This window comes from Anguilla rostrata, chromosome 1 (assembly GCF_018555375.3).
Source record: "Anguilla rostrata isolate EN2019 chromosome 1, ASM1855537v3, whole genome shotgun sequence".
Lineage (NCBI taxonomy): Eukaryota > Metazoa > Chordata > Actinopteri > Anguilliformes > Anguillidae > Anguilla > Anguilla rostrata.
The window spans coordinates 85,850,229-85,875,627 of NC_057933.1; the positions used below are offsets into that span (position 1 = coordinate 85,850,229).

Here is a 25,399-nt window from a genome sequence, read left to right on the forward strand (position 1 = left end):
TTTTTATTCTTATAATTGTGTTTTTTTATTCTTTCAATTTCAGTTCCATTTCAGTTGAGAAAATGGCTTCTTTATGAATTAACCTCTAGAGTGACCGATAGGAGCACTGCTGTCCAGCCCATCGGGTGGAGGGACTAGTCAACAAGTCAGGCATCTTAAAAAACACCTACAACAGGCTCTTAATACAAGTCTGTCTGAGAATACCCCACAAAAACCTTGTCAATACATTAAAAGATTCTCAGAGCATCTACCTTATCTTGAATCTCTGAAATAAATGATTTCCTATTGACAACATGGGCATCTATAACTATCAATAAAAACATCAAGTCTTACAAGTCTTATTAAAATGACATGCTAAATTTGCATATAGACATAACTTAATTACATAGAGTTCGGTTAAATCAATAGTTTTGGAGATGTGAAAATACATTCAATATTGAATAATATAATATTGAGTAATATAATTCACTATTGCATAGTGCACTTCACATCTGCACACCCTAGCTCACTAATGCAAAGTAATTCACTATTGCACAGTGTGGTTCACTATTGCTCTTATGTGATACTTCATAACATCCACTCAAATAAGAAGATAATTCATATAATTTAAGTAATGGAAAATGCTGTTGGAGAATATCTTCTTTACTAAAGCTAAAGTGAGGGGAACAAAGTGGAAGCCATGGATCAGGCAGGATCAGTGAATTAACAGAAACAACTGCAGCTGTATAGGACTGAGGCTGTGTTTCTATAGGACAGAGGCTGTTTCAAAAGGACAGAGGCTGTATTTCCATAGGGCACAGACTGTGTTTCAAAAGGACAGAGGCTGTATTTCTATAGGGCAAAGGCTGTGTTTCTATAGGGCAGATGCTGTGTTACTGTTACTGCAATAGTGGTAATAGCCCTTGCTTTATCAACTCAAGTTCTCATTAATAGGTGACTCACATATTGCTTTTAATTAAACCCCTTTCAACATCCAAAATATAAATAGAGCGTTTTGTGGTGTTACTTTGCAAATTGGGGAAACAGAAAAGACAAATGATTTTAGTCAACACTAAAGCACCTAACACAGGTTTGCTTAAACCTTCAGGAATATATCCAATAAAATGATAGAAAACAATGGCAGAAAATAATGCAGATTCAGATAAATTCACAGAATCCGGTGCGCCAGTCCCGAGCCTGGGTCCCCTGGGACATGAGTGAGACCAGCACCCCAATTTCCATCCCCCCACCATGGGGGAGTGGGCAGGGAGAGGGAGCAGAAGATGAGATGGGAGAATGGGCGTGTCTCCAGAGGGGGAATGTGTCCTCCAGAGTACTACACTCTGGGATCTGGCTCAGCTGGATGTTGTGCTGGTGGATGAGGCAGCAGCGGCTGCTGTACTTCCTCTGGGCAGCAGGGGGCGGTGTGGGGGGCCAGCGGTCCAGTGGGGCCAGAGCAGGCTGGGGTTGGGCGAGCTGGAACCGGGGGGCGGAGCTGCGGAGCATCTCTGCAGCAGACATACGGGGGGCGGAGCCTGCGCGACTGCCCTTCTGTAGCAGCAGCACCTTGAAGCCGGCGCAGCTGGACGTGCATCTGCGCAGGCTGCGAAGCGAGGGGCCCGTGGGTGCAGCAGGGAGGGAGGGGGGCTGGCCACATACCTGCTCCTCCTCAGACTTTCTCCGGCCTAGAACTTTCCTCTTGGACCTGCAGGGGCCACAGGGTGCAGTTAGTGCCTTATGACCAGACTGGTAAAAATATCACTTTTGCAGCAAAATTTAAGCTACAGGGTCTGCAGGTTTAACTCCAGTCTTGGATAGCTGCAGGGTCTGCAGGTTTAACTCCAGTCCTGGAGAGCTGCAGGGTCTGCAGGTTTAACTTCAGTCCTGGAGAGCTGCAGGATCTGCAGGTTTATTTCCAGTCCTGGAGAGCTGCAGGGTCTGCAGGTTTAACTCCAGTCCTGGAGAGCTGCAGGGTCTGCAGGTTTAACTTCAGTCCTGGAGAGCTGCAGGGTCTGCAGGTTTAACTCCAGTCCTGGAGAGCTGCAGGGTCTGCAGGTTTATCTCCAGTCCTGGAGAGCTGCAGAGTCTGCAGGTTTAACTCCAGTCCTGGACAGCTGCAGGGTCTGCAGGTTTAACTCCAGTCCTGGAGAGCTGCAGGGTCTGCAGGTTTAACTCCAGTCCTGGAGGGTCTCAGTGTCAGCAGGTTTTTGTGGTTTCTTTTCAACCAGCAGTCAGTTAAGGCCTTAAGAACAAGATGTGTGGACTCTTAATCCAATCAGTGACTTAAATGAATCACTTGTGTTAAAACACATAGAAAACTGGCAGACACTGCAGCCACCCAGGTCTGGAGTTTGACACCACTGGTCTAAATAATAGATACACATTTACAAATGTAATCGCACTGGAGCCTCCCAGGTCTGGAGTTTGACACCACTGGTCTAGATAATAGATACACATTTACAAATGTAATCGCACTGGAACACATTGTGTTTTTATTATTTAAAACCAGCACAAGTCAGCAAAAACCCTTCCACAAAGTACAAGCACGTCACACATCACACTAATGCTCTGGGGATTAGAGGAGGAATTACAGGACTAATCTGAGCTGAGCTACAGGAGCAGGGAACCATTACTGGCCAGTTACAGGGTTACTTGCCAGGACACGCCATGTCTGCGGCACAGTGCTCATGTGGACCCTGCCAGAGTGCACCATGGGAGCCGGTCAAAAGGTCAGATAGGACAGCGGATGGAGATGGAAAGAGTCAGGTTTCAGAGCAGGAGCAAACCCTAACCCTGAAGATAAGGAACTTTTCATGCCTCCATTTTATAAGTTTGCAGCTGAAATATGCCGAGGCTTGTTATATATCCATATTACTCATATCTGATTTTTCAGTAGTGATTTTCAGTACTGTCAGTTTGATCAATCAAACAAGGAGTAAAGTCATTTGAAACAAATGAACACAGGCCATTATAACTGCCAAGGTACTCTGCACATCACCAACTGATGGGCTTGTTCGAGGCCCACTGCTGCACACAGGTTCAGCTGAACTTCAAACATGTGAATGGTGTGGGCTTGAAATCTAAGGACTAAACATGCCAGAATGATAGAAATAATCATCTAAAGATATATGGATGAATAAAATATAAATAACTAAAACATAAATAAATAATAATTGAAATTATTTTGGCACATTTAATCCTCCATTCACATCCTGTCAGGACTGCATAAATATCTCACACCTCCAGGCTGAAGTAGAGAGGCTGTAGCTCAGGGGTGTCCAATCTGAAAAGGGCTGTGTGGGTGCATATTGTTTTAGCCAGGTGTGTTAGTGCTGGGCCAGAACAAAAACCAGCATCCACAGCGACCCTTTTTGGATAAGACTGGCCACCCCTGGTAGAGCTGCCAGTGAGTTCTTAATTTCAAATCATTTTTAGGAAGCTAGGAGGCTAGGAGGAGAATTAGTCATTTCTGTAGCTAACTAATTGCTAACTGTAGTTAACTGTTGTGGCATCATTTATTAGAGTGCATATAACATTACAAGAAAAATATTTGAAAACCAAGTAAATTAGCTACCTAGTCAACGAAATTCTGAACTGCACCGGTGTCTTCTAGATTAAGTAAATGAATGATCATGTTGTCAATAACTAGTTTATCTAGAGTTTGATAGCTGTCAATCTAAAAAGCTGCACAGTTTAAGCTAACATTATTTATATTTGAAACATAAATGGATGACCTCAAGTGATAATCATAATCATAATCACGTTTTACAGTGCTTGCTGAATAGTTTTACAGGGCTGATCAGAACTGCACATTACTGGATCAATCATACTGTGTTAAAGTTGTTGTATGTTGCTGTTAAATGCAGACTAAGAATGTGGAAAATCTTGAAAAAAGTGAAGGCTATAATTCTGTGGGGTGAATGCCATGTGAGCGCCCTCTGCAGGCTGATCGAGGGAATGGTGCTGAAGGCTGATGAGCAGAACGGGATGGGCTGGTTTGATTAGGAAGAGCCCTGCAGTACAGGGCAGAGCGAGTTCTGCCTACCTGTGAATGGCGACAAAGAGTTCCTGAGTGGTACAAGGGGGCATGGGGGTAAGAAGCTCCTCCAGCATCTCTTCAAACACATCAGCTGGATGCAGAGAGAGAACAGGATAAACAAACCAGTGCGAGAGACCACTCAAAACCTGTTCAAAATACAAAGCTGCTCTCAACCTGTTCAAAATACAAACCTGCTCACAACCTGTTCAAAATACAAACCTGCTCACAACATGTTCAAAATACAAACCTGCTCACAACCTGTTCAAAATATAATCTGCTCACAATCTGTTCAAAATACAACCTGCTCATTACCTGTTTAGAATACAAATCTGCTCTCAAACTGTTCAAAATACAAACCTGCTCAGAAGAAAATACTCGCAACCTAAGAGCCTCTAGATAAGAGGTTCTTGCCAGGTCACCAGTTTCCTTTTAATGATCTACTCTATCTGTATATTAACAACAATACTTATTAAATAGTGCAATATGCGGACTCATATGTAGAGCTGCTTAAAGATACAGAAATGTTTATAGGTGTTGAATTTAAACAGGCCGCGTCTGCTATTAAATTCTGAATCTGCCTGGCCTATTTGTGCAGACTGATGGTGATCCCTTAGCACACCGTTAGGGTTAGAGTTCGGGTTGTGATGCTGTGTCTCTCACCATTCCTTTCCTCGTTGGGGCTGACAGACCCAGTAGCACTGCTGTGTACGTCTGCGTCTCTGGCTGCTTCAGTGCTGCTGAGATTTGGGGGAAGCTCTTGCTCCTGGATGGCAAGGTCAGGGAACTGGAGCTCCTCCAGGACTCCAGTGGAGAGCTCGCTGAGGAGTGACTCCCTACTGCAGCCCAGTGGAGTGGAGCTGCTGGACTCACTGTCCTCCTCCATACGTCCCCACTGCATGGGGCTCTCCCCCAGGGCCTGCTGCATGGGGCTCTCCCCCAGGGCCTGCTGCATGGGGCTCTCCCCCAGGGTCTGCTGCATGGGGCTCTCCCCCAGGGCCTGCTGCATGGAGCTGTCCCCCAGGGCCTGCTGCATGGAGCTGTCCCCCAGGGCCTGCTGCATGGGGCTCTCCCCCAGGGCCTGCTGCATGGAGCTGTCCCCCAGGGCCTGCTGCATGGAGCTGTCCCCCAGGGCCTGCTGCATGGGGCTCTCCCCCAGGGCCTGCTGCATGGAGCTGTCCCCCAGGGCCTGCTGCATGGAGCTGTCCCCCAGGGCCTGCTGCATGGGGCTCTCCCCCAGGGCCTGCTGCATGGGGCTCTCCCCCAGGACCTGCTGCATGGGGCTCTCCCCCAGGGCCTGCTGCATGGAGCTCTCCCCCAGGGCCTTCTGCATGGAGCTGTCCCCCAGGGCCTGCTGCTCCATATGGCTCCACTGTTTCATTCGGGCTGTGGCAAGCTGGGGTGGGATGGGTCTCTGCCTGCACATGCTCTTATCTGCATCACAGGGCTCTTCCAGGGCCTTCAGAGGGGGGGTGGGGTTGGGGTGGTGAGTTGGAGGTGTAGGAGGGAGGGTGGGGTAGTGTGGAGGTGAAGAAGCAAGGGTGGTGTGAAGGAGGGAGGGAGTGTGGGGGGAGGTGGAGGGAGAGGAAGGGGGGGTGGAGGTGTTGGAGTGCAGAGGAGGTGGGGGGAGTGTGTGGGGCAGAGGGGTGGGGGTGGAGGAGGTGTGTTGGAGGTGCAGGAGGGAAGGGGTGGGGGTGGAGGAGGTGTGTTGGAGGTGCAGGAGGGAAGGGGTGGGGGTGGAGGAGGTGTGTTGGAGGTGCAGGAGGGAAGGGGTGGGGGTGGAGGTGTGTTGGAGGTGCAGGAGGGAAGGGGTGGGGGTGAGGGTGGTAGAGGCAGGGAAGACCTCCTCTCAGGCACTGAGGGCTTGGCCCTGTCCTGGGCGGGGGCGATGGGCTCCTGCTGGGTGGAGCAGCCAATGGAGAGAGAGGAGGCCAGCGCACCATTGGAGGCCGTGGTAGCCACAGCAATCACTGCCAGAGATTCTGTGGAGCACCAAGACTCAGATTGCAGACTGCTGCTGGGGCTCTGTGAGGGAGTGGTAGGGGTGGGGCTGCGTGGGGGCATGGCAGGGGCGGGGCTCTGTGAGGGTGTGGTAGGGGTGGGGCTGCATGGGGGCATGGCAGGGGCGGGGCTCTGTGAGGGTGGGGCAGGGGCAGGTGAGCCACAGCCAGAGGTTGAAGACTGGCTACACTTGCGTAGTACCCAAGGGTCCTCGTAGGAGGCATGGATGCCACGCATGCTGGTGATGGCGGTGGTCTGCACAGGGGGTCTGCACAGGGAGTCGGTGATGGGCGTGGCAGTGGGCGGGGCTCTGCATGAGGACTCGATGATGGGCGTGGCGGTGGACAGGGGTCTGCACAGGGAGTCGGTAATGGGCGTGGCAGTGGGCGGGGCTCTGCATGAGGACTCGGTGATGGGCGTGGCGGTGGGCGGGGGTCTGCACAGGGAGTCGGTGATGGGCGTGGCGGTGGGCATGGGTCTGCACAGGGAGTCGGTGATGGGCGTGGCAGTGGGCATGGGTCTGCACAGGGAGTCGTTGATGGGCATGGCGGTGGCCGGGGGTCTGCACAGGGAATCGGTGATGGGCGTGGCAGTGGGCATGGGTCTGCACAGGGAGTCGGTGATGGGCGTGGCAGTGGGCGGGGGTCTGCACCGGGAGTCGGTGATGGGCATGGCGGTGGGCGAGGGTCTGCACAGGGAGTCGGAGCGGGCCGGTGGAGGCGGCGGCTTCTTGGCCTTGCGCAGGGAGATGCTGCGCCGCAGGGAGCGGTTGCTGTACAGGCTGGCGCGGTCGCCATGGCTGCAGTCGCCATAGCTGCGGTGCTGGCGACACTGGTACACGCTACGCTTCAGCGGGTCGCTTGCAATGCTGCTGTAGCTGAGCGACCGCAGCCCCATGGGGGCGGAGCCACCATCGCTGCCCATCGAGCACAGCGAGCGAGAGTCCGCCGGCTGCACAGGACTGGAGCAGCGGGATGAGAGGGGGCTGCTGGGTAGGCCGTCATACTCCCACTGGTCTGCAGTCACGATGCTGCTGGCGTCCGATTGGCTGGACACACTGCGGGTGATTCCCACCTGGCAGGGGCTGTGGTAGGGTGGAGGGGTGATCAGAGCTTCGTCTGTCGGGTAAGGGGGTGTGGGCTGGGACTCGGGGGGCAGGGGGTTTGGGATGGGCGGGGCAGAAGGTGGGGCATTAGGACAGCCCCGCCCATTCCCAGCCAGCTGGCTCTGGCCACGGAACATGCCAGCAGGGAGGTCCTCCAGGCAGTGGATGGCGCTTGTGTGGCAGGCAGAGAGGCGAGGCAGGCTGCGGAAATGTGGCTCAGCACTGTGTTCTGTGCTGGTGGAGATGTTGCCAGACCAGGAGGCAGACATGTTGGACAGCTGTGCTGAGATGCCCTGCGCTCTCTGAGCTCGTATTCCACGCAGAGGTGGAGCCGCTATCCTCTCCTCCGCTTCATCCATACTTTCCTCCTCCGTCTGGCAGCTGGAGTCGCGGGTTTGTGGGTGACATGTTGGTGAGGACACGCTGCAGCAGCTGGAGTCACTGGTTTGTGGGTGACATGTTGGTGAGGTCACACTGCAGCTGGACGCTGAGTGTCCAGGGAGGTCACTCTGCCCTGTCTTCACTACACACAGGAAGAAGGGAAGGGAAGGATTCAATAGACACAGGAAGTTACTATTAACATGCCAAGACAACAGTTACCCATCAGCATTAATCTACTCAATTTCCTACAAAATAAAATTTACATTACTGGGCTCGTCTGTATCAGGTTCCTGAAAAACAGCAATACACTCCTTTTCCCCATTAACTAAGGTCGGTGGAAGTCATATCAACAAAGTGATAGTTGAATTTGAAAAATGCCTTCAATTCTGTAGCCTTCCTTTGGCTAATTTAGCTAGGCTAGTTATTAATGCAGTACACATTCTGCTACAGTGTGTACAGCTTTTATAGTAAAAACAACATTAATTACTTGGCTCTCGAGCCAGATAGGAAATCTGTCAGGCTAATGCCAGCAGCCTCATGCACTATCCATGTGTTTGCGAGTTTGTCAGGTAATAAGAGCACAGCAGGTTAAACACACATATAAGGAACTTCTAAGGCAGACTAATGGAATCCCAGATATCAAAAGAACTCTGACTGGGCCCAAATCTGTTTGTTTTGTTTTTTTGCTGATTTGTAATATTAAGTGTATTCTGTCACAGACAGAAGCAGAAACTGAAATGGTATTAAATGCAGGCTTGCACTGGTGTTGACCTTTATCGTATCTTATACTTATAGGATCATTCATTATGTTAGCTGTACTTTTTGCTTTTTTTCCATTTCAATAGAGTGTGAAATAGGTGCCGCAGGCTGTACTTACAGTGAATAACCCAGAGTATAACACAGCCAATCCATTTAGACCAAACCAAAAACAAAAAGACCTGCCATCCTTGTGCTAATAATCAGCTTAACTAGGAGGTAGTACATATGAAAGTAAATATTACAAAGGACATGATAGGCTAGATTTGTAAGAGTTATAACAGAAATAATAACAACTCAAGTAAATGATTATGCATGCTAGGCAATTACTGATAGATTAGCGAGATAAATAACAAAATTGCTCTTTCTTATGTAGGAACTGTATATGACTACATAGAAACGATACATGATTGGAACTGTCATATGATTAGCAACTAAAATTTTGTGGTCAGATTTGATTTAATACTAATAATAAAAGTCTACATTCTCCATTGGATTATATTCACCCCATTTAAAGTAAAGTCTGATCATTTTGATGATGATGATTATATTCCACACACCTGCTTCCTCTGGGATGTCCTGTGGGACAGGTATCACTAGCCTCCGCCTGTCTTTTGGGCGACTCCCCACAGTATCCATGGTAACCAAGGAGTGTCGAATGCTGGCCTGCCGGTCAAACGTCTCCCCTGCAACCAGCCAAAGTAACGATTATGGGTTACAAAACACCCCCCCCCCCCCCACACACACACACACACACACACACAAACACAAAAACACACCCAGGGGTACAATGTGGGCGGGGTCTACCTGTGATGTTGAGGGGGACGATGTGGGTGGGGCCTACCTGTGATGCTGATGGGGACGATGTGGGTGGGGCCTACCTGTGATGTTGCTGGGGACAATGTGGGCGGGGCCTACACCTGTGATGCTGATAGGGACGATGTGGGTGGGGCCTACCTGTGATGTTGATGGGGACGATGTGGGCGGGGCCTACCTGTGATGTTGCTGGGGACGATGTGGGCGGGGCCTATCTGTGATGTTGCTGGGTAAGATGTGGGCGGGGCCTACCTGTGATGTTGCTGGGGACGATGTGGGCGGGGCCTACCTGTAATGTTGCTGGGACAATGTGGGCGGGGCCTACCTGTGATGTTGCTGGGGACGATGTGAGCGGGCCTACCTGTAATGTTGCTGGGGACAATGTGGGCGAGGCCTACCTGTGATGTTGATGGGGACGATGTGGGCGGGAACAGTTTGTGCTTGCTGTCTCATCCTCTCCTCGGGAGTGGGCAGTGGCAGGGTTTGGCTCCAGTCTGTCCAGATGGGATCATCGCTGTCTCCATTCAGTGGTGTCCGTGGTCTGGGGGAGAACTCCGGAGGCTCCTCTGTGGAGGACCCTGTGGGCTGCAGCAGGTGGGGGAGGGGTCACTCACACATGACCAGGAGGGCACAGCACACCTGAAGACACCTGACATTCTGATGCTAAACCCACCACAGAACCAACAGAACAGGGCCACATTTTTACCTCAAGAAATACAGAACTCATACAATCCAATGGACAAATTCCCTGTAATCCAATTTGTGACTTGTCACTCAAATAACAACCTCTACAGCTAAGAGCAGCCTGTAGCTTATCGTCTTGCGTTCTCCTGTTCTCTTCAAGCATTATACCTTCACATTCCTGAGTTAAGTGAATCTGGTCTATATAAATCAATACACAATATACTTCTACAGACATATACAAATGAAAATTTTGGAGTTGCATATTTCTTGTAAGACAAAGACAAGACACTAGATTAGTGTTGAGTTAAAAAATGTGTGATCAGTAATTTTAATAAGCATAGCATAACATATCAGGTTAGTCTTCAGAACTTCTTCAAATGATATTTGAAGTGCTTTTGTCAGTTCTATATTCTGGAGAATTCACACACATTCACTACACACATTAAAAGCATAACGGGGGTGACAGTGTGAGTGGAAACATTGCTTGTGGAATGTTAAAAATGCTAAAAGAATCATTGTATAGCGATGGCTAACGGGCTACACACAGGCTAGGCGGGGTCATTGTACAGCGATGGCTAAGGGGCTGCACACAGGCTAGACGGAGTCATTGTAGAGCGATGGCTAACGGGCTACACACAGGCTAGACGGAGTCATTGTACAGCGATGGCTAATGGGCTACACACAGGCTAGGCCCCAGCTGGAGCAGGTACCTTCTTATCCCATGGATTGTAATGACAGCACACTGTAAGGCAAGACTGAGTCAGACAGCCTAGCAGACTAGGCTGCATGACCAAGGGACACAAAAATAACAAAATGACAAATTACATCATATCATATCTTAGTACAAATCGAGATCATGAATGTAGCTGTGTCTACTTAAAGAAGAATCCACTCTTAAAAGTGATTTAGGATAGCGTTAACCACTTCCACATGTCCTCACTAGAGGGCAGTGTAATATCAGATTGCTGAATCAGTGCACGGATGTGCTAATACACAACTGTACTCTGTTAATTGGAATGACTAATTTCTCACTCTCCAGCACAGTTATATTGCTTATAGTGCAGTTGCCATGGTGTACTTGATGTAGCATGGTGTAACGTAACATAACATGATGATGAAAACAGGCCATTCAGCGCAGCAATGGTTGCAATTTTCCTAACTAAATAGTACCTTGTGCTCTGATTACCTACTGGCTAGATAGTATCTAAAGCCGCGTTTCCACCAAAAGTACCCAGAACTTTTCAAGGAACTACTTTTCAAGGAACTAAAGTCGCGTTTCCACCGCAGGAACTTTACCCCGGAACTAGGAACCTTTTGAGGAACTCAAAAGGAGTGCGTTTCGACCGCAGGAACTAGGGTCTAAATTAAGTTCCGGGGACTTTATTTTACCCCCAAGAAAGTCCCTGCTCGGGGAGTAATACTTTCCAAAAGTACCGGAACCTTTGGGGTGGGGCACAAGCGCTGAAAAATGTCTAATTGGTTGACTACTTGCAGTGTTTTATTTCAACCGCCATTTAAAAAAATCTGCAGCCGCAAACCGATTTATTTTCATAATAACTTGAAATCAAACTTGTATGTTATGTGGCGCAGTAGCCTAGTTTTGGTTATAGCCTGCCAACGTCTTGGAATTAGGCTATAACGTGTGCTCTTCTGTTCTTTTCTTGCTTTAGTATTCGTTTTATAAAATGCTAAGCATTCGTGCTGGGACAGCATATTACGTACCAAAACATTCAGACGGTTTAATTCGGTTGCTGAATATTTTCTTCCGGATTTTCTTTGTTAGCCCGTTGTAATTGACGCTTGATACAGTTATGTGAGGTATGTGGAAGTTCTGCGTAATTTACATTGGTGATACAGTAAAAGCAAACTGGAAATCACATTCCGCACTTTTTGTCAGAGTAAAATAACAGGTTAATTCTAGTAATCGTCCCTTTTGCTTTTTCAGACTGCCGTAATTTTACTCTGCCATTCTTCAATTGCACAAAAAGACCAGGAAGACTATGGACTAATTTATGGTGCATGGTTCGCATCTGGAGGGCACACTTCGCTGCTCGGCTAGCAGTAACTTCGAAGGAAAGTAAACGGTGGCTGTACCACTACTAATTTAAATTTTCACGCAAGTCCGAGTTTTCGTTCTATTCTTGTCATTTTGCGATTAGCCTATATGGAATTGACGACGAGAAAGTAGTCAAACAGCAAATTGTTTACAACGTGTGCATGTTTTCTGCTGTTGTTGCCAGTTATACATATAAATGTGAATGCATTCTGTCACTTCGGATGTCAAGACATGAAAGCGAATGTTCGCATAAAAACATAATGAATGTGTTTGAGAGGATATATAAAACAGTTACATTCTGACTATTGGCCTGTTATAGCCTATCTGTTGCATAACAACGGTCCAAGTTCAACTACCAACGACAGTTTTGCTTGACAACGGTAAAATATGCCCAAACGGCCGCGGAAGAATATTTCAATTTCATTTTTAAATTGATAAAAATCAATAAATACAAAAGTAACCATATATAGTCATTGTTGGTAACCCATTGTATATAAGTGGAATAAACCCCTCCGAGCTGTCCCGGTTATTAGAAAATAACGTAGGCTACTTCGGTGGTAGTATGGGGTTACAGAAGAAATCATAGGACAGATGGACCGACGACAACGTCGCTTTTTCTTACGTCAGTGGGCTAATTTGCCTAATCTTCGTGGGACTTTAGACCGCAGTGGAAACGCAGACAACAATGGGCTGAAGGAACCTTTTAGTTCCTTGAAAAGTAGTTCCTGGGACTAAAAGTTCCACTTTTGGTGGAAACAAGGCTTAAAAGGTTCCTTCAGTCCATTGTTGTCTGCGTTTCCACCGCGTTACATCTGTAACTACCCAAGCCTTACAAACAGTGGAATAAATGAAATAGTATAATTAAAGTTTTGTATTCCTTACTAATGTGTTTTCTCTCATGTAATTTATTGGTGATTTAAAGGAGACCAGATGACCAAACTGCAAGTTTATTGGATGAAATTAAATGTGATGATATAAGAGCCAATACACTGGCAAAGCCACAGGACCACAGAGACTCTGAACATCCAGTATTTTTCTTATTGTTGTCTGATTTTTCTTTGCATTATTCTACAAGAGTATCCAGTTTCTCAATGGAAACTGCATGGATTTACCAGGGGGAACACTCTACATACCCAGGGGCCCATTTTAGTGCCGAGGGGCCATTTTAGTGCCGGTGGGCCATTTTAGTGCCGAGGGGCCATTTTAGTGCCAATGGGCCGTTTTAGTGCCGGGGGGCCATTTTAGTGCCAGGGGGCCATTTTAGTGCCAATGGGCCGTTTTAGTGCCGGGGGGCCATTTTAGTGCCAGGGGGCCATTTTAGTGCCGGGGGGCTGTTTTAGTGACAGGGGGCCATTTTAGTGCCAATGGGCCGTTTTAGTGCCGGGGGGCCGTTTTAGTGCCGGGGGGCCGTTTTAGTGCCGGGGGGCCATTTTAGTGCCGGGGGGCCATTTTAGTGCCAGGGGGCCATTTTAGTGCCGAGGGGCCATTTTAGTGCCGGGCGGCCATTTTAGTGCCAATGGGCCGTTTTAGTGCCGGGGGGCCGTTTTAGTGCCGGGGGGCCGTTTTAGTGCCGGGGGGCCATTTTAGTGCCGAGGGGCCATTTTAGTGCCGGGGGGCCATTTTAGTGCCGAGGGGCCATTTTAGTGCCGGGGAGCCATTTTTGTGCCGAGGGGCCATTTTAGTGCCGGTGGGCCATTTTTGTGCCGAGGGGCCATTTTAGTGCCGGTGGGCCATTTTAGTGCCGAGGGGCCATTTTAGTGCCAGGGGGCCATTTTAGTGCTGGTGGACCATTTTAGTAGTGCCGGGGGACCAGTTTACCTTCTTGTCTTCCACATGGTCTCTTTGTGAGGTGCTGTGTAAGAGGTCGGCAGTGGAAAGGGTGGAGTCTGGGGGGCGGTACCATGAGCTGTGGAACCTATCCCAGTTTAGCTGGTCACATTCTGGAAACAATACAGCCAATCGCAGAGTCAGTCATTGCCTTAATAAAGCCATAGCAACATAATCATGATTTTTGGACTTGGAAATAAATTTGAAAGAGGAAATTATGTAAATGACATAAACGTTTTCTCAACAAAACAAGCTGCTATGATCTTGGTTCATTGGCTGTTTATTGAAAAGCATTTTGTCTAAATGAAGAGGAATCATTTCTAACTAAATAAAGATGAAAAAATCTCTTTGGCTAATAAACACAATTTCCGCAGTTCACCATGGTGAATAAGCCTGCATTAATTGTCCTCAGCCTGCAGTGTGGAATAATGCATTGATAACACTGAAGACAATAAAATAACAATTTTCTGAAAATATCAACCTCATTTTTCATTATTCAAGTAAAAACAGGGCAGAAAACAACATTAGGGCTATGATAGCAAACCACCAGCTAATTAATGTCATTTCATTAAATGGCATACTTTGTGGCACTGAAGTGGTTAGCTGCTGATTTAAAATAGAATGTTTCATAAGTTTTCATGAGATTCACCGCATTACATTATCCTGCAGGTGGATTCTGGGTGCAGCGTTGATCCAACTGAAATGGCTGCTTTGTGCATACAGGACCTTGGTGCAGTGTGGATCTGACTGAAATGGTTGCTTTGTGCATATAGGACCTTGTTGCAGTGTTGATCTGACTGAAATGATTGCTTTGTGCATACAGGACCTGGGTGCAGCGTTGATGTGATTCTACTTCAGTTTGTTACATCTATATGTTTTAGGTTTTCCCAACTGAAAATTTTTAGGTTCATTCAAATTAACCAAAAAATTTAAATTGAGAAAACCAAAAAAATATATACGTCTAACGAACTGAAGTGAAAAATGTAGGTTTTTTGAGTGAACACATTTCTCAGTGTGTCCTGTTCCGAGCTCTGCCACCTCACCTGAGAGAACGGGCTTCAGGTGGACCTTGGTCTGGCCACGCAGGTCCTCCACGCAGGTGGGCTGGGTGCCATTCTGGAGCACAGTCTCCTGTTGCAGCCAGGGGGCGCTGTAGTGCACAGTCCATCTGCGCTCCTCATCCAGGTTAGACACAGCTGGACGGGGACAGGCACAGGAAGCGTTACTGAACAGCACATCCTGCTCTCAGTATAAACCTGCCCCTGCTCCACGTCTGCTCTACAGTATAAACCTGCTCCTGCTCCCAGCCTGCTCTACAGTATAAACCTGCTCCTGCTCCAAGCCTGCTCTCAGTATAAACCTGCTCCTGCCCCCAGCCTGCTCTACAGTATAAACCTGCTCCTGCTCCCAGCCTGCTCTACAGTATAAACCTGCTCCTGCTCCCAGCCTGCTCTCAGTATAAACCTGCTCCTGCCCCCAGCCTGCTCTACAGTATAAACCTGCTCCTGCTCCCAGCCTGTCCCTCAGTATAAACCTGCTCCTGCTCCCAGCCTGCTCTCAGTATAAACCTGCTCCTGCTCCCAGCCTGCTCTACAGTATAAACCTGCTCCTGCTCCCAGCTTGTCCCTCACTATAAACCTGCTCCTGCTCCCAGCCTGCACTCAGTATAAACCTGCTCCTGCTCCCAGCGTGTCCCTCAGTATAAACCTGCTCCTGCTCCCAGCCTGCTCTCAGTATAAACCTGCTCCTGCTCCCAGCCTGTCCCTCAGTATAAACCTGCTCCTGCTCCCAGCTTGCTCTCATTATAAACCTGCTCCTGCTCCCAGCCTGTCCCTCAATATAAACCTGCTCCTGCTCCCAGCCTGTCCCTCAGTATAAACCTGCTTCGTCTCCCAGCCTGCTGCTCGGTATAAACCTGCTCCTGCTCCCAGCCTGTCCCTCAGTATAAACCTGCTCCTGCTCCCAGCCTGCACTCAGTATAAACCTGCTCCTGCTCCCAGCGTGTCCCTCAGTATAAACCTGCTCCTGCTCCCAGCCTGCTCTCAGTATAAACCTGCTCCTGCTCCCAGCCTGTCCCTCAGTATAAACCTGCTCCTGCTCCCAGCTTGCTCTCATTATAAACCTGCTCCTGCTCCCAGCCTGTCCCTCAGTATAAACCTGCTCCTGCTCCCAGCCTGTCCCTCAGTATAAACCTGCTCCAGCTCCCAGCCTGCTGCTCGGTATAAACCTGCTCCTGCTCCCAGCCTGTCCCTCAGTATAAACCTGCTCCCAGCCTGTCCCTCAGTATAAACCTGCGCCTGCTCCCAGCCTGCTCTCAGTATAAACCTGCTCCTGCTCCCAGCCTGCTCTCAGTATAAACCTGCTCCTGCTCCCAGCCTGTCCCTCACTATAAACCTGCTCCTGCTCCCAGCCTGCACTCAGTATAAACTTGCTCCTGCTCCCAGCCTACTCTACAGTATAAACCTGCTCCTGCTCCCCGCCTGCTCTACAGTATAAACCTGCTCCCAGCCTGCTCTACAGTATAAACCTGCTCCTGCTCCCAGCCTGCTCTATAGTATAAACCTGCTCCCAGCCTGCTCCTCAGTATAAACCTGCCCCTGCTCCCAGCCTGTCCCTCAGTATAAGCCTGCTCCTGCTCCCAGCCTGCTCTACAGTATAAACCTGCTCCCAGCCTGCTCTGCAGTATAAACCTGCTCCTGCTCCCAGCCTGCTGCTCGGTATAATCCCTGCTCACAGCCTGCTCCTCAGTATAAACCTGCTCCTGCTCCCAGCCTGTCCCTCAGTATAAACCTGCCCCTGCTCCCAGCCTGTCCCTCAGTATAAGCCTGCTCCTGCTCCCAGCCTGCTCTACAGTATAAACCTGCTCCCAGCCTGCTCTGCAGTATAAACCTGCTCCTGCTCCCAGCCTGCTGCTCGGTATAATCCCTGCTCACAGCCTGCTCCTCAGTATAAACCTGCTCCTGCTCCCAGCCTGTCCCTCAGTATAAACCTGCTCCTGCTCCCAGCCTGCTCTCAGTATAAACCTGCCCCTGCTCCCAGCCTGCTGCTCGGTATAAATCCTGCCCTGCTCACAGCCTGCTCCTCAGTATAAACCTGCTCACATGCTACATCCTGCCTTTATTAACTGACATCATCCTCCAAAGGATGGAATGCAGAGGCCCATTTACTTCAGTGATCACCTCAGTGTTAAAACACCACCTGGATGAACTGTACGGACTGGCGACCAGGGTGAATTCTCACCCAATGCATGCTGGGATAGGCTTCAGCACCCCGGCAACTCTGACCAGGAATGAGCGGGTTAGATAATGGATGGATGGATAGATGGACGGACGTACCTCCTTTGTGAAGATGAAAAGCAGGGAGCTGTGAGATGGGTTTTAGATCTCTGTGCCAACACAAACCACAGAGCTTTTGTGCTAAAATGTCTTCTAGCATGGCTTATAATGAGCTACATTTTGAGATGGCAAGCAAAAAATTCAATCAAACCCCGTCACAAGGAGAAGGTATCAAAAATTTTCCTCCAGAGACAAACCTGCAGGACAGAACCAGCCTAGATCACCTTGCAACAGAATCTTCTGAGCGATAATGCATGCATAAGAGCTCTGACCTTGAATAATGACAGATCAATCTGTGTTTAACAGCAGAAAGGAGAGAAGGATTTACTTACCCCTCTTGTTCTTCAGGTATTTCATGACAGATTTGAGGGTGGTAGTGATGAATACCATTGTTCTGTTGAGAGTGAGTCAGCCCGTTTTACAGTACGTGTTAGCAGGGATAACTCTAGTTGTTAGCAGTGTGAGTGGTGGATGTGTATCAGCAGTTAGCAATGTGATAGCACTGTGTGCGTTGGAAACTGTGTGCAAGCAGGGTGTTAGTGGTGTGTTAGTAGTGTGATAGCAGTGTGTTAGTGGTGTGTTAGTAGTGTGATAGCAGTGTGATAGCAGTGTGTTAGTGGTGTGTTAGTAGTGTGATAGCAGTGTGTGTGGTGCTGATGCAGCAGTAGCTCTGCAGATGATGTGTGATGCTAGGACACTGCACTTGCTGTCTTAAAACTGCACACCCAGCAGTTCACAAAATCACCAGCAGCCCTCCCAACTCTCTCTCTCTCCCCTCTTCCCTATTTCTGTCTCTGCCCACTCTCTCCCTCCCCCGCCTCTCACACACACCCCTGCACACACACACACTCTCCCTCCCCCGCTCTCACACACACCCCTGCACACACACACACTCTCCCTCCCCCGCCTCTCACACACCCCTGCACACACACACACTCTCCCTCCCCCGCCTCACACACACCCCTGCACACACACACACTCTCCCTCCCCCGCCTCACACACACCCCTGCACACACACACACACTCTCCCTCCCCCGCCTCTCACACACACCCTGAACACACACACACTCTCCCTCCCCCGCCTCTCACACACACCCCTGCACACACACACACTCTCCCTCCCCCGCCTCTCACACACCCCTGAACACACACACACTCTCCCTCCCCCGCCTCACACACACACCCCTGAACACACACACACTCTCCCTCCCCCGCCTCTCACACACACCCCTGCACACACACACTGAGACTTGCACAAGCACGTGCCTGTCAGCACGTTACTATAGTCCACCCCTCTAATGGCGTAGCAGACTGAGGCCAGCCTGCTCCTGATGCAGTATGACATCACTGAAACTCCATCGGACTTCTTCATCATTAATGTGCGTGCACGCACGCACGCGCACACACGCACACACGCGCACAAACACACACATACACACACGCACGCACGCACGCGCACACACACGCACGAACACACACACGCACGCACACACACACACGCACACGCACGCACGAACACACACACGCACGAACACACACACGCACAAACACACACACGCACAAACACACACACGCACAAACACACACACGCACACGCACGCACGCGCACGCACACGCACGCACAAACACACACACGCACAAATACACACACACGCACGCACACACACGCACACGCACGCAACGAACACACACATACACACACGCACGCGCACGCACACACACGCACGAACACACACACGCACAAATACACACACACACACGCACGCACACACACGCACACGCACGCACGAACACACACACGCACAAACACACACACGCACAAATACACACACGCACACACACGCACGCACACACACACATGCACAAACACTACAAGCCAGATGTATGTCTGAACCTGAATACCCTACTCAGAAGTGCACAGATAACGCTTTGTATAGATTTTTCTCTCTGCAGTAGACCTGTGGTATTTGGAAGATAAGAAGATTAAGGGAAAGAGTGATCATAAAATGGATAATTTGTAATTTGCTGCACAATGAAACACACACCCCCTCATGCTCTTACTGTCTGACCCAGTTATTTTAATGAGGGAGGGGGCTTCCAGCAAGAACAGTGTGGTTGCTATAGTAACTACAGTAATCTGTATCATTTTTAATTTAACCTTGATTTATACAGGGTAAGTGGACTGATCACACATGCTCATTTACAACAACTCCCTGTTAATGCCCTCCCCAGGGTAGAAATAAAACTTTCAAAAACTGTAGAATTCTGGTACAAGAATGGCCTCTACCCTTACTGTACGCCAGGCTGGTGAGGATTCCTCACCCCCCCCCCCCCCCGGAGCTGGGTGTACACCAGGCTGGCCAGTGGAGGATGCGTCCCCCGTAGCTGGGTGTACACCAGGCTGGCCAGTGGAGGATGCGTCCCCCGTAGCTGGGTGAACACCAGGCTGGCCAGTGGAGGATGGGCCGCCTCTGTAGCTGGGTGTACACCAGGCTGGCCAGTGGAGGATAGGCCCCCCCTGTAGTTGGGTTCCTCCTGAGATATCCGCCCATTGGGGATTTTTTTCTTCCCTCTGTTTCAAGGTTTTTCTCCCCACTGGGAGTTTTTCCCTCACTTGCTTTTTGGGGGTTCAAGCTTGGCCTCTGCCCAATTTTCCTTTATCTCAGTAAAGCATCTTTGTGACAGTTCTCTGCTAAAATCACAACACAAAATAAATTGATATGACTTGGCTCATGATCCAAAGCACTGTCCCTCCCCATCTGTGAAACATGGTTGAGGGGGTGTTATGATTTAGGCATGTATGACTGCTACTGGAACTGGCTGACTTGTCTTTATTGATCATGTGACAGCAGCAGCAGGATTAATTATTAAGTGTACAGAAACATCTTATCTGCTCAGATCCAACCACATGCTTCAATGTGCAGCAAAACAATGACTCCAAACACACTCCTAATGCAACCAAGGAGTTTATCAGGGCCAAAAAGAGCAGGGTTGTTCACCGGCCAAGTAAAGCCTGAATCAAATTGAACATACGTATGTTTCACTGGCTGAAGACTGAAATGAGAACATTTGTGTTAGAAATATGCAAACATTGCAGGCCTGGGAAAGGGTGATGAAAGGGCCTCTATCTGCACATAGGATCTTAATTTTCTACTAGCTTTGGAACCGATCTGTAAATGTGGGCTGTGGTTCCCTTTAATTCAGTTGGAATTCATACCGTTTGTTCATGCAGGTTTGAGCGGTGAGCAGGTGAGAGAGGTGAGCAGGTGTGCGGGTGTGTGCAGATATGTGTGCAGGTATGTGAGTGGGGAGAAGGTGTGTGGATGGGGAGCAGGTATGTGTGTGTGTGCAGGTGTGTGTGTGTGTGTGTCCAAGTATGTGAGTGGAGAGCAGGTGTGTGTGTCGGCAGGTATGTGAGTGGGGAGCAGGTGTGTGTGTGTGCAGGTGTGTGGGTGGGGAGCAGGTGTGTGTGTGTGTGTGTGTGCAGGTGTGTGGGTGAGGAGCAGGTGTGTGTGTGTGCAGGTATGTGAGTGGGGAGCAGGTGTGTGCGTGTGTGCAGGTATGTGAGTGGGGAGCAGGTTTGTGTGTGTGTGTGCAGGTGTGTGAGTGGGGAGCAGGTGTGTGTGTGTGTGTGTGCAGGTGTGTGAGTGGGGAGCAAGTGTGTGTGTGTGTGTGTGTGTGCAGGTATGTGAGTGGGGAGCAGGTGTGTGTGTGTGTGCAGGTATGTGAGTGGGGAGCAGGTGTGTGTGTGTTTGTGCAGGTATGTGAGTGGGGAGCAGGTGTGTGTGTGTGTGCAGGTGTGTGAGTGGGGAGCAGGTGTGTGTGTGTGCAGGTGTGTGAGTGGGGAGCAGGTGTGTGTGTGTGTGCAGGTGTGTGAGTGGGGAGCAGGTGTGTGTGTGTGTGTGTGTGTGCAGGTGTGTGGGTGGGGAGCAGGTATGTGAGTGGGGAGCAGGTATGTGTGTGTGTGTGCAGGTGTGTGAATGGGGAGCAGGTATGTGAGTGGGGAGCAGGTCTGTGTGTGTGTGTGCAGGTATGTGAGTGGAGAGCAGGTGTGTGTGTGTGCAGGTATGTGAGTGGGGAGCAGGTGTGTGTGTGTGTGCAGGTGTGTGGGTGGGGAGCAGGTGTGTGTGTGTGTGTGCAGGTATGTGAGTGGGGAGCAGGTGTGTGTGTGTGTGTGCAGGTGTATGAGTGGGGAGCAGGTGTGTGTGTGTGTGTGCAGGTGTGTGAGTGGGGAGCAGGTGTGTGTTTGTGCAGATGTGTGAGTGGGGAGCATGTGTGTGTGTGTGTGTGCAGGTGTGTGAGTGGGGAGCAGGTGTGTGTGTGTGTGTGCAGGTGTGTGAGTGGGGAGCAGGTGTGTGTTTGTGCAGATGTGTGAGTGGGGAGCAGGTGTGTGTGTGTGTGTGTGTGTCCAAGTATGTGAGTGGAGAGCAGGTGTGTGTGTCGGCAGGTATGTGTGTGGGGAGCAGGTGTGTGTGTCGGCAGGTATGTGAGTGGGGAGCAGGTGTGTGTGTCGGCAGGTATGTGAGTGGGGAGCAGGTGTGTGTGTGTGCAGGTATGTGGGTGGGGAGCAGGTGTGTGTGTGTGTGCAGGTGTGTGAGTGGGGAGCAGGTGTGTGTATGTGTGTGTGTGTGTGTGTCCAAGTATGTGAGTGGAGAGAAGGTATGTGTGTGTGTGCAGGTGTGTGTGTGTGCAGGTATGTGAGTGGGGAGCAGGTGTGCGAGTGGTGAGCAGGTGTGTGGGTGGGGAGCAGGTGTGTGTGTGTGCAGGTGTGTGGGTGGGGAGCAGGTGTGTGTGTGCAGGTGTGTGAGTGGGGAGCAGGTGTGTGTGTGTGTGCAGGTATGTGAGTGGGGAGCAGGTGTGTGTGTATGTGCAGGTATGTGAGTGGGGAGCAGGTGTGTGTGTGTGTGTGCTCAGAGCAGCTGCAGGGGTGAAAAGCCAATTTAAAAGGTAAAGGCTTTAGTCTGAATTATCTGTGTTTAATTTGTGCACCATATGGACACTGTGCTCCTTTCAGCAGATTATAGGTCTGGGTCCCACTGCTGTTCTCCAGGTTTGGCAACCTGCGTTTCTTCATAAACCAAATTCCTATAAAATATGAATGTAATTAGGACACATCCTGAATCTGATTAGCATCAGTGGTGCAAGAGCTGACCCACCGTGTGAGTACCTCCAGCTCACAGACCAACTGTGTGCGTACCAATGACAGAGACAATGACAGAGAATAACGCAGATTCACTGTGGTCTCTCCGAGGACAAACACACACACACCCACACACACACGCAACCGCATCCACGCACTTCACACACACACACACACACGCAACCGCATCCACGCACTTCACACACACACACACACACGCAACCGCATCCACGCACATCACACACACACCTCATAGTGCACACCGCACACACACACACACACACACACACACACACACTCCACACGTAACACACACACTCCGCATAGGAACGCTTGCGATACTGCAGTCTTTGGCCTGTGCAGGTCCTCTGCATGCTGTGCGGCAGCGTGTGCAGGTCCTCTGCATGCTGTGCTGCAGCTCAGAGCCCTTCATTAAGGCCTGTGATTGGCAGGAGTATTTAAGAGTACAGAGGCGCGAGGTGTACCTGTGGTGTCCTGAAAGGGGTGCGTGGGGGTGCAGCTGGGCCGAGAGGTGGGGGTGGGCACAGCGCTCGGCGGAAGGTCGTGCGGGCGGGGCAGGGGGTGTGCAGCCAGCGGTTTGGGGGTCCACAAGGTGTCCTGTTTCTGGTGGATCTTTGCGGAGAGCAGACGGCGGCGGAGGCTGCCCTCGGTCTTGGGCTTCAAGTTGCGCACGTACAGAGGAAGCAGCTCGTCCTCATCCTCATAGTACTTCCTGTGCCAGCACCCAAGAGCCGGGTCTGCAGGCAGGCAGGGCACCTGCGCCATGCTGCTGCTGAGCCACCCAGTGGTACCCTATCCGTGCCTCCTCTTCCTCCTCCTCTCCCTCCTCCTTCCTCAGAGTTCCAACTCAGCTGTGTAATGAGAGACTCCAGGCTGGCTGTGCCTGACACCAGCGATCCTCCACTCCGAACAGCAAGCAGACAGAATCCAGGGTTTACTTTTAAAGGTTCCAGTAAAGACGTCTCATCGTGTAGCTACAGCCCGGTCTCCATAGTGACCCACGTCGCCACGGAACATACTATAAAGACAAAGCTGAGTGCTGAGTGGTGTGCGGGTGGATGCTGCTGGTTTTGCCCACTCCCTGTGTGAAGGGTTTGCCGCGGGTGTCTGTTCACCCCTCCTAATCCTGTAACTGGATTACCCCACATGTCCTGGCCCGGATCCAAACAGGACACGGCCACACAGATGGTGCAGACAGGTAATCTACAACCCAGCATGCCAACAACTTGCTAGGGCAGACCACTGGCCCACATACACACACACCACACACACATACACACACACCACATACACACCACACACACACACACACACCACATACACACACCTCATACCAAATACACACACACCACACACACACACACACACCACATACACACACCTCATACCAAATACACACACCTCATACACACACCACACACACACACACCAAACACACACACACACCACACACACACACACCACACACACACCTCAAACACACACCTCATACACACACATCACACACACTCCGCATATACTGTACAAACCACTGGCCCACATACACACAGCACACACACACCTCATACACAGACCACACACACACACCACATACACTTCCACCCTCCACATTTACTGTGCAAACCTTAGGCTCACATACACACAGAACACACACACCTCATACACAGACCACACACACACCGCATACACTTCCACACTCCACATTTACTGTACAAACCACAGGCCCACATACACACAGCCCACACACACCTCATGCATACACCACACACATACCTCATACACTCACTGCATACACACACCGCACACACACCTCCTACACACACCACATACACTGAATGCATACACACACCACACACACACCTCATACACACACCACATACACTTCCACACTCTGCATATACTGTACAAACCACTGGCCCACATAGACACACCACACACACACACCACACACACTGCATACACACACGACATACACTCAACATATACTGTACTGTTAGTTTTTTATTATATGGTAAAAGTTCATCCTTTGTGTGGGTGCTTCATATAAATAAGATTAAATCCCCCATCTTCTTTTGGAATTTGAAGAATTTATCATTTTAATCTGTGGGGTTTGTTTACTGAAACAAAATGAGTATGCTTTCTTAAAGTGTCCCTTTTGAGTTACATTACATTACATTACAGGCAGACGCTCTTATCCAGAGCGACGTACAACAAGTGCATTAGTTCAAGGTGCAGAGGTGCAAAAGAAACACACTAGAGTCAAGTAAAGATCGTAGTGCCAGAAGTGACCACAGATCAGGACTCCAACCCTGTAGAGTAACCTGTTCAGCAAACAAACAAACAATCCTGCCAAGTACAAACTAGCACTGAAATCACATTTGCCTAATCAGACAAAAACAATCCTGCCAAATAAAAACTAACGTGATCGTATTAGCCTAACTAGGTACATTGAGCTAAACTATAGGCTAGGGAGGGGTGGGGAGAGGTGCAGCCTGAAGAGATGAGTCTTTAGTCTGCGTTTGAAGGTAGTTGTTTTTGGGATTGATTAAAATATGTATCAAAATTTTGACAACCACGTCATCCTGAAAAGGTTTATTCCTCCAAGTCCAGTGCTAACAATGGCCATATGCAAATAATAATGTCTTCTCAATCATAAAAGTGAACTGAAGGCACACAGGAAGAGACAGACAGATTCGGGAAGTGGAATTTACAGAGGCATAAAACTATAGTGACAGCACATCCATAAGAGTGAGTTAGATACTCTCCCTACTTTCACTCAAGCGGACCTTGTACCAGCGTGTCCCAGCCTCTGTGAAAATTTGGGGATTGAAATTGTCGTTGGAACGAAAACCAACATACAGAGGGGGTCCGCAAGACAACTCCGCAATTTCTCTGGTTTAACGGATTATTTTCCAGCCTGAAATGCGATCGTATTAGTAAACGGCTACACATGTAATCTAACTTGCAACTAGTTGGCTATCTCCCTAGATATAAATTAAATATTAATATTTAATTAATTTTAATTTACTGCCACTCATTTCCTGCTAAAAAAAGAAATTAGCAACTGTACTCCATCTGTGCCTCCCCAGTGCTTTTCTGTAGCAAAGTCATAACAAGTGCTCCTTTGTGAAATTACCCAATGACCTTTCTGAGAGTTTTTTTTGGGGGGGAGGGGGGAGTTTGGGGGGCACTGGGGAGGCCAATCTGGGGTCACCCTGGCCCCACCTCTCCCTTTGCTTATGCCAACACACTCCCAGAGAGA

The 25,399-nt window shown here is 49.5% G+C and overlaps 1 protein-coding gene across 1 annotated transcript; it reads right to left on the minus strand.

The window, feature by feature from the left end:
* nhsl1a (NHS-like 1a) lies at positions 1 to 23,457 on the minus strand. Its single transcript, XM_064325166.1, has 10 exons — positions 22,602 to 23,457; positions 14,685 to 14,837; positions 13,633 to 13,754; positions 10,469 to 10,540; positions 9,473 to 9,659; positions 8,819 to 8,944; positions 5,657 to 7,644; positions 4,679 to 5,537; positions 4,025 to 4,109; positions 1 to 1,684 (listed from the first exon to the last, which is right to left on the minus strand). Exons 1-10 carry the CDS (start codon positions 22,900 to 22,902, stop codon positions 1,138 to 1,140), a joined length of 4,440 nt encoding a protein of 1,479 aa, XP_064181236.1. The 5' UTR covers positions 22,903 to 23,457; the 3' UTR covers positions 1 to 1,137.
* Between the last annotated feature and the right edge of the window lie 1,942 nt (positions 23,458 to 25,399).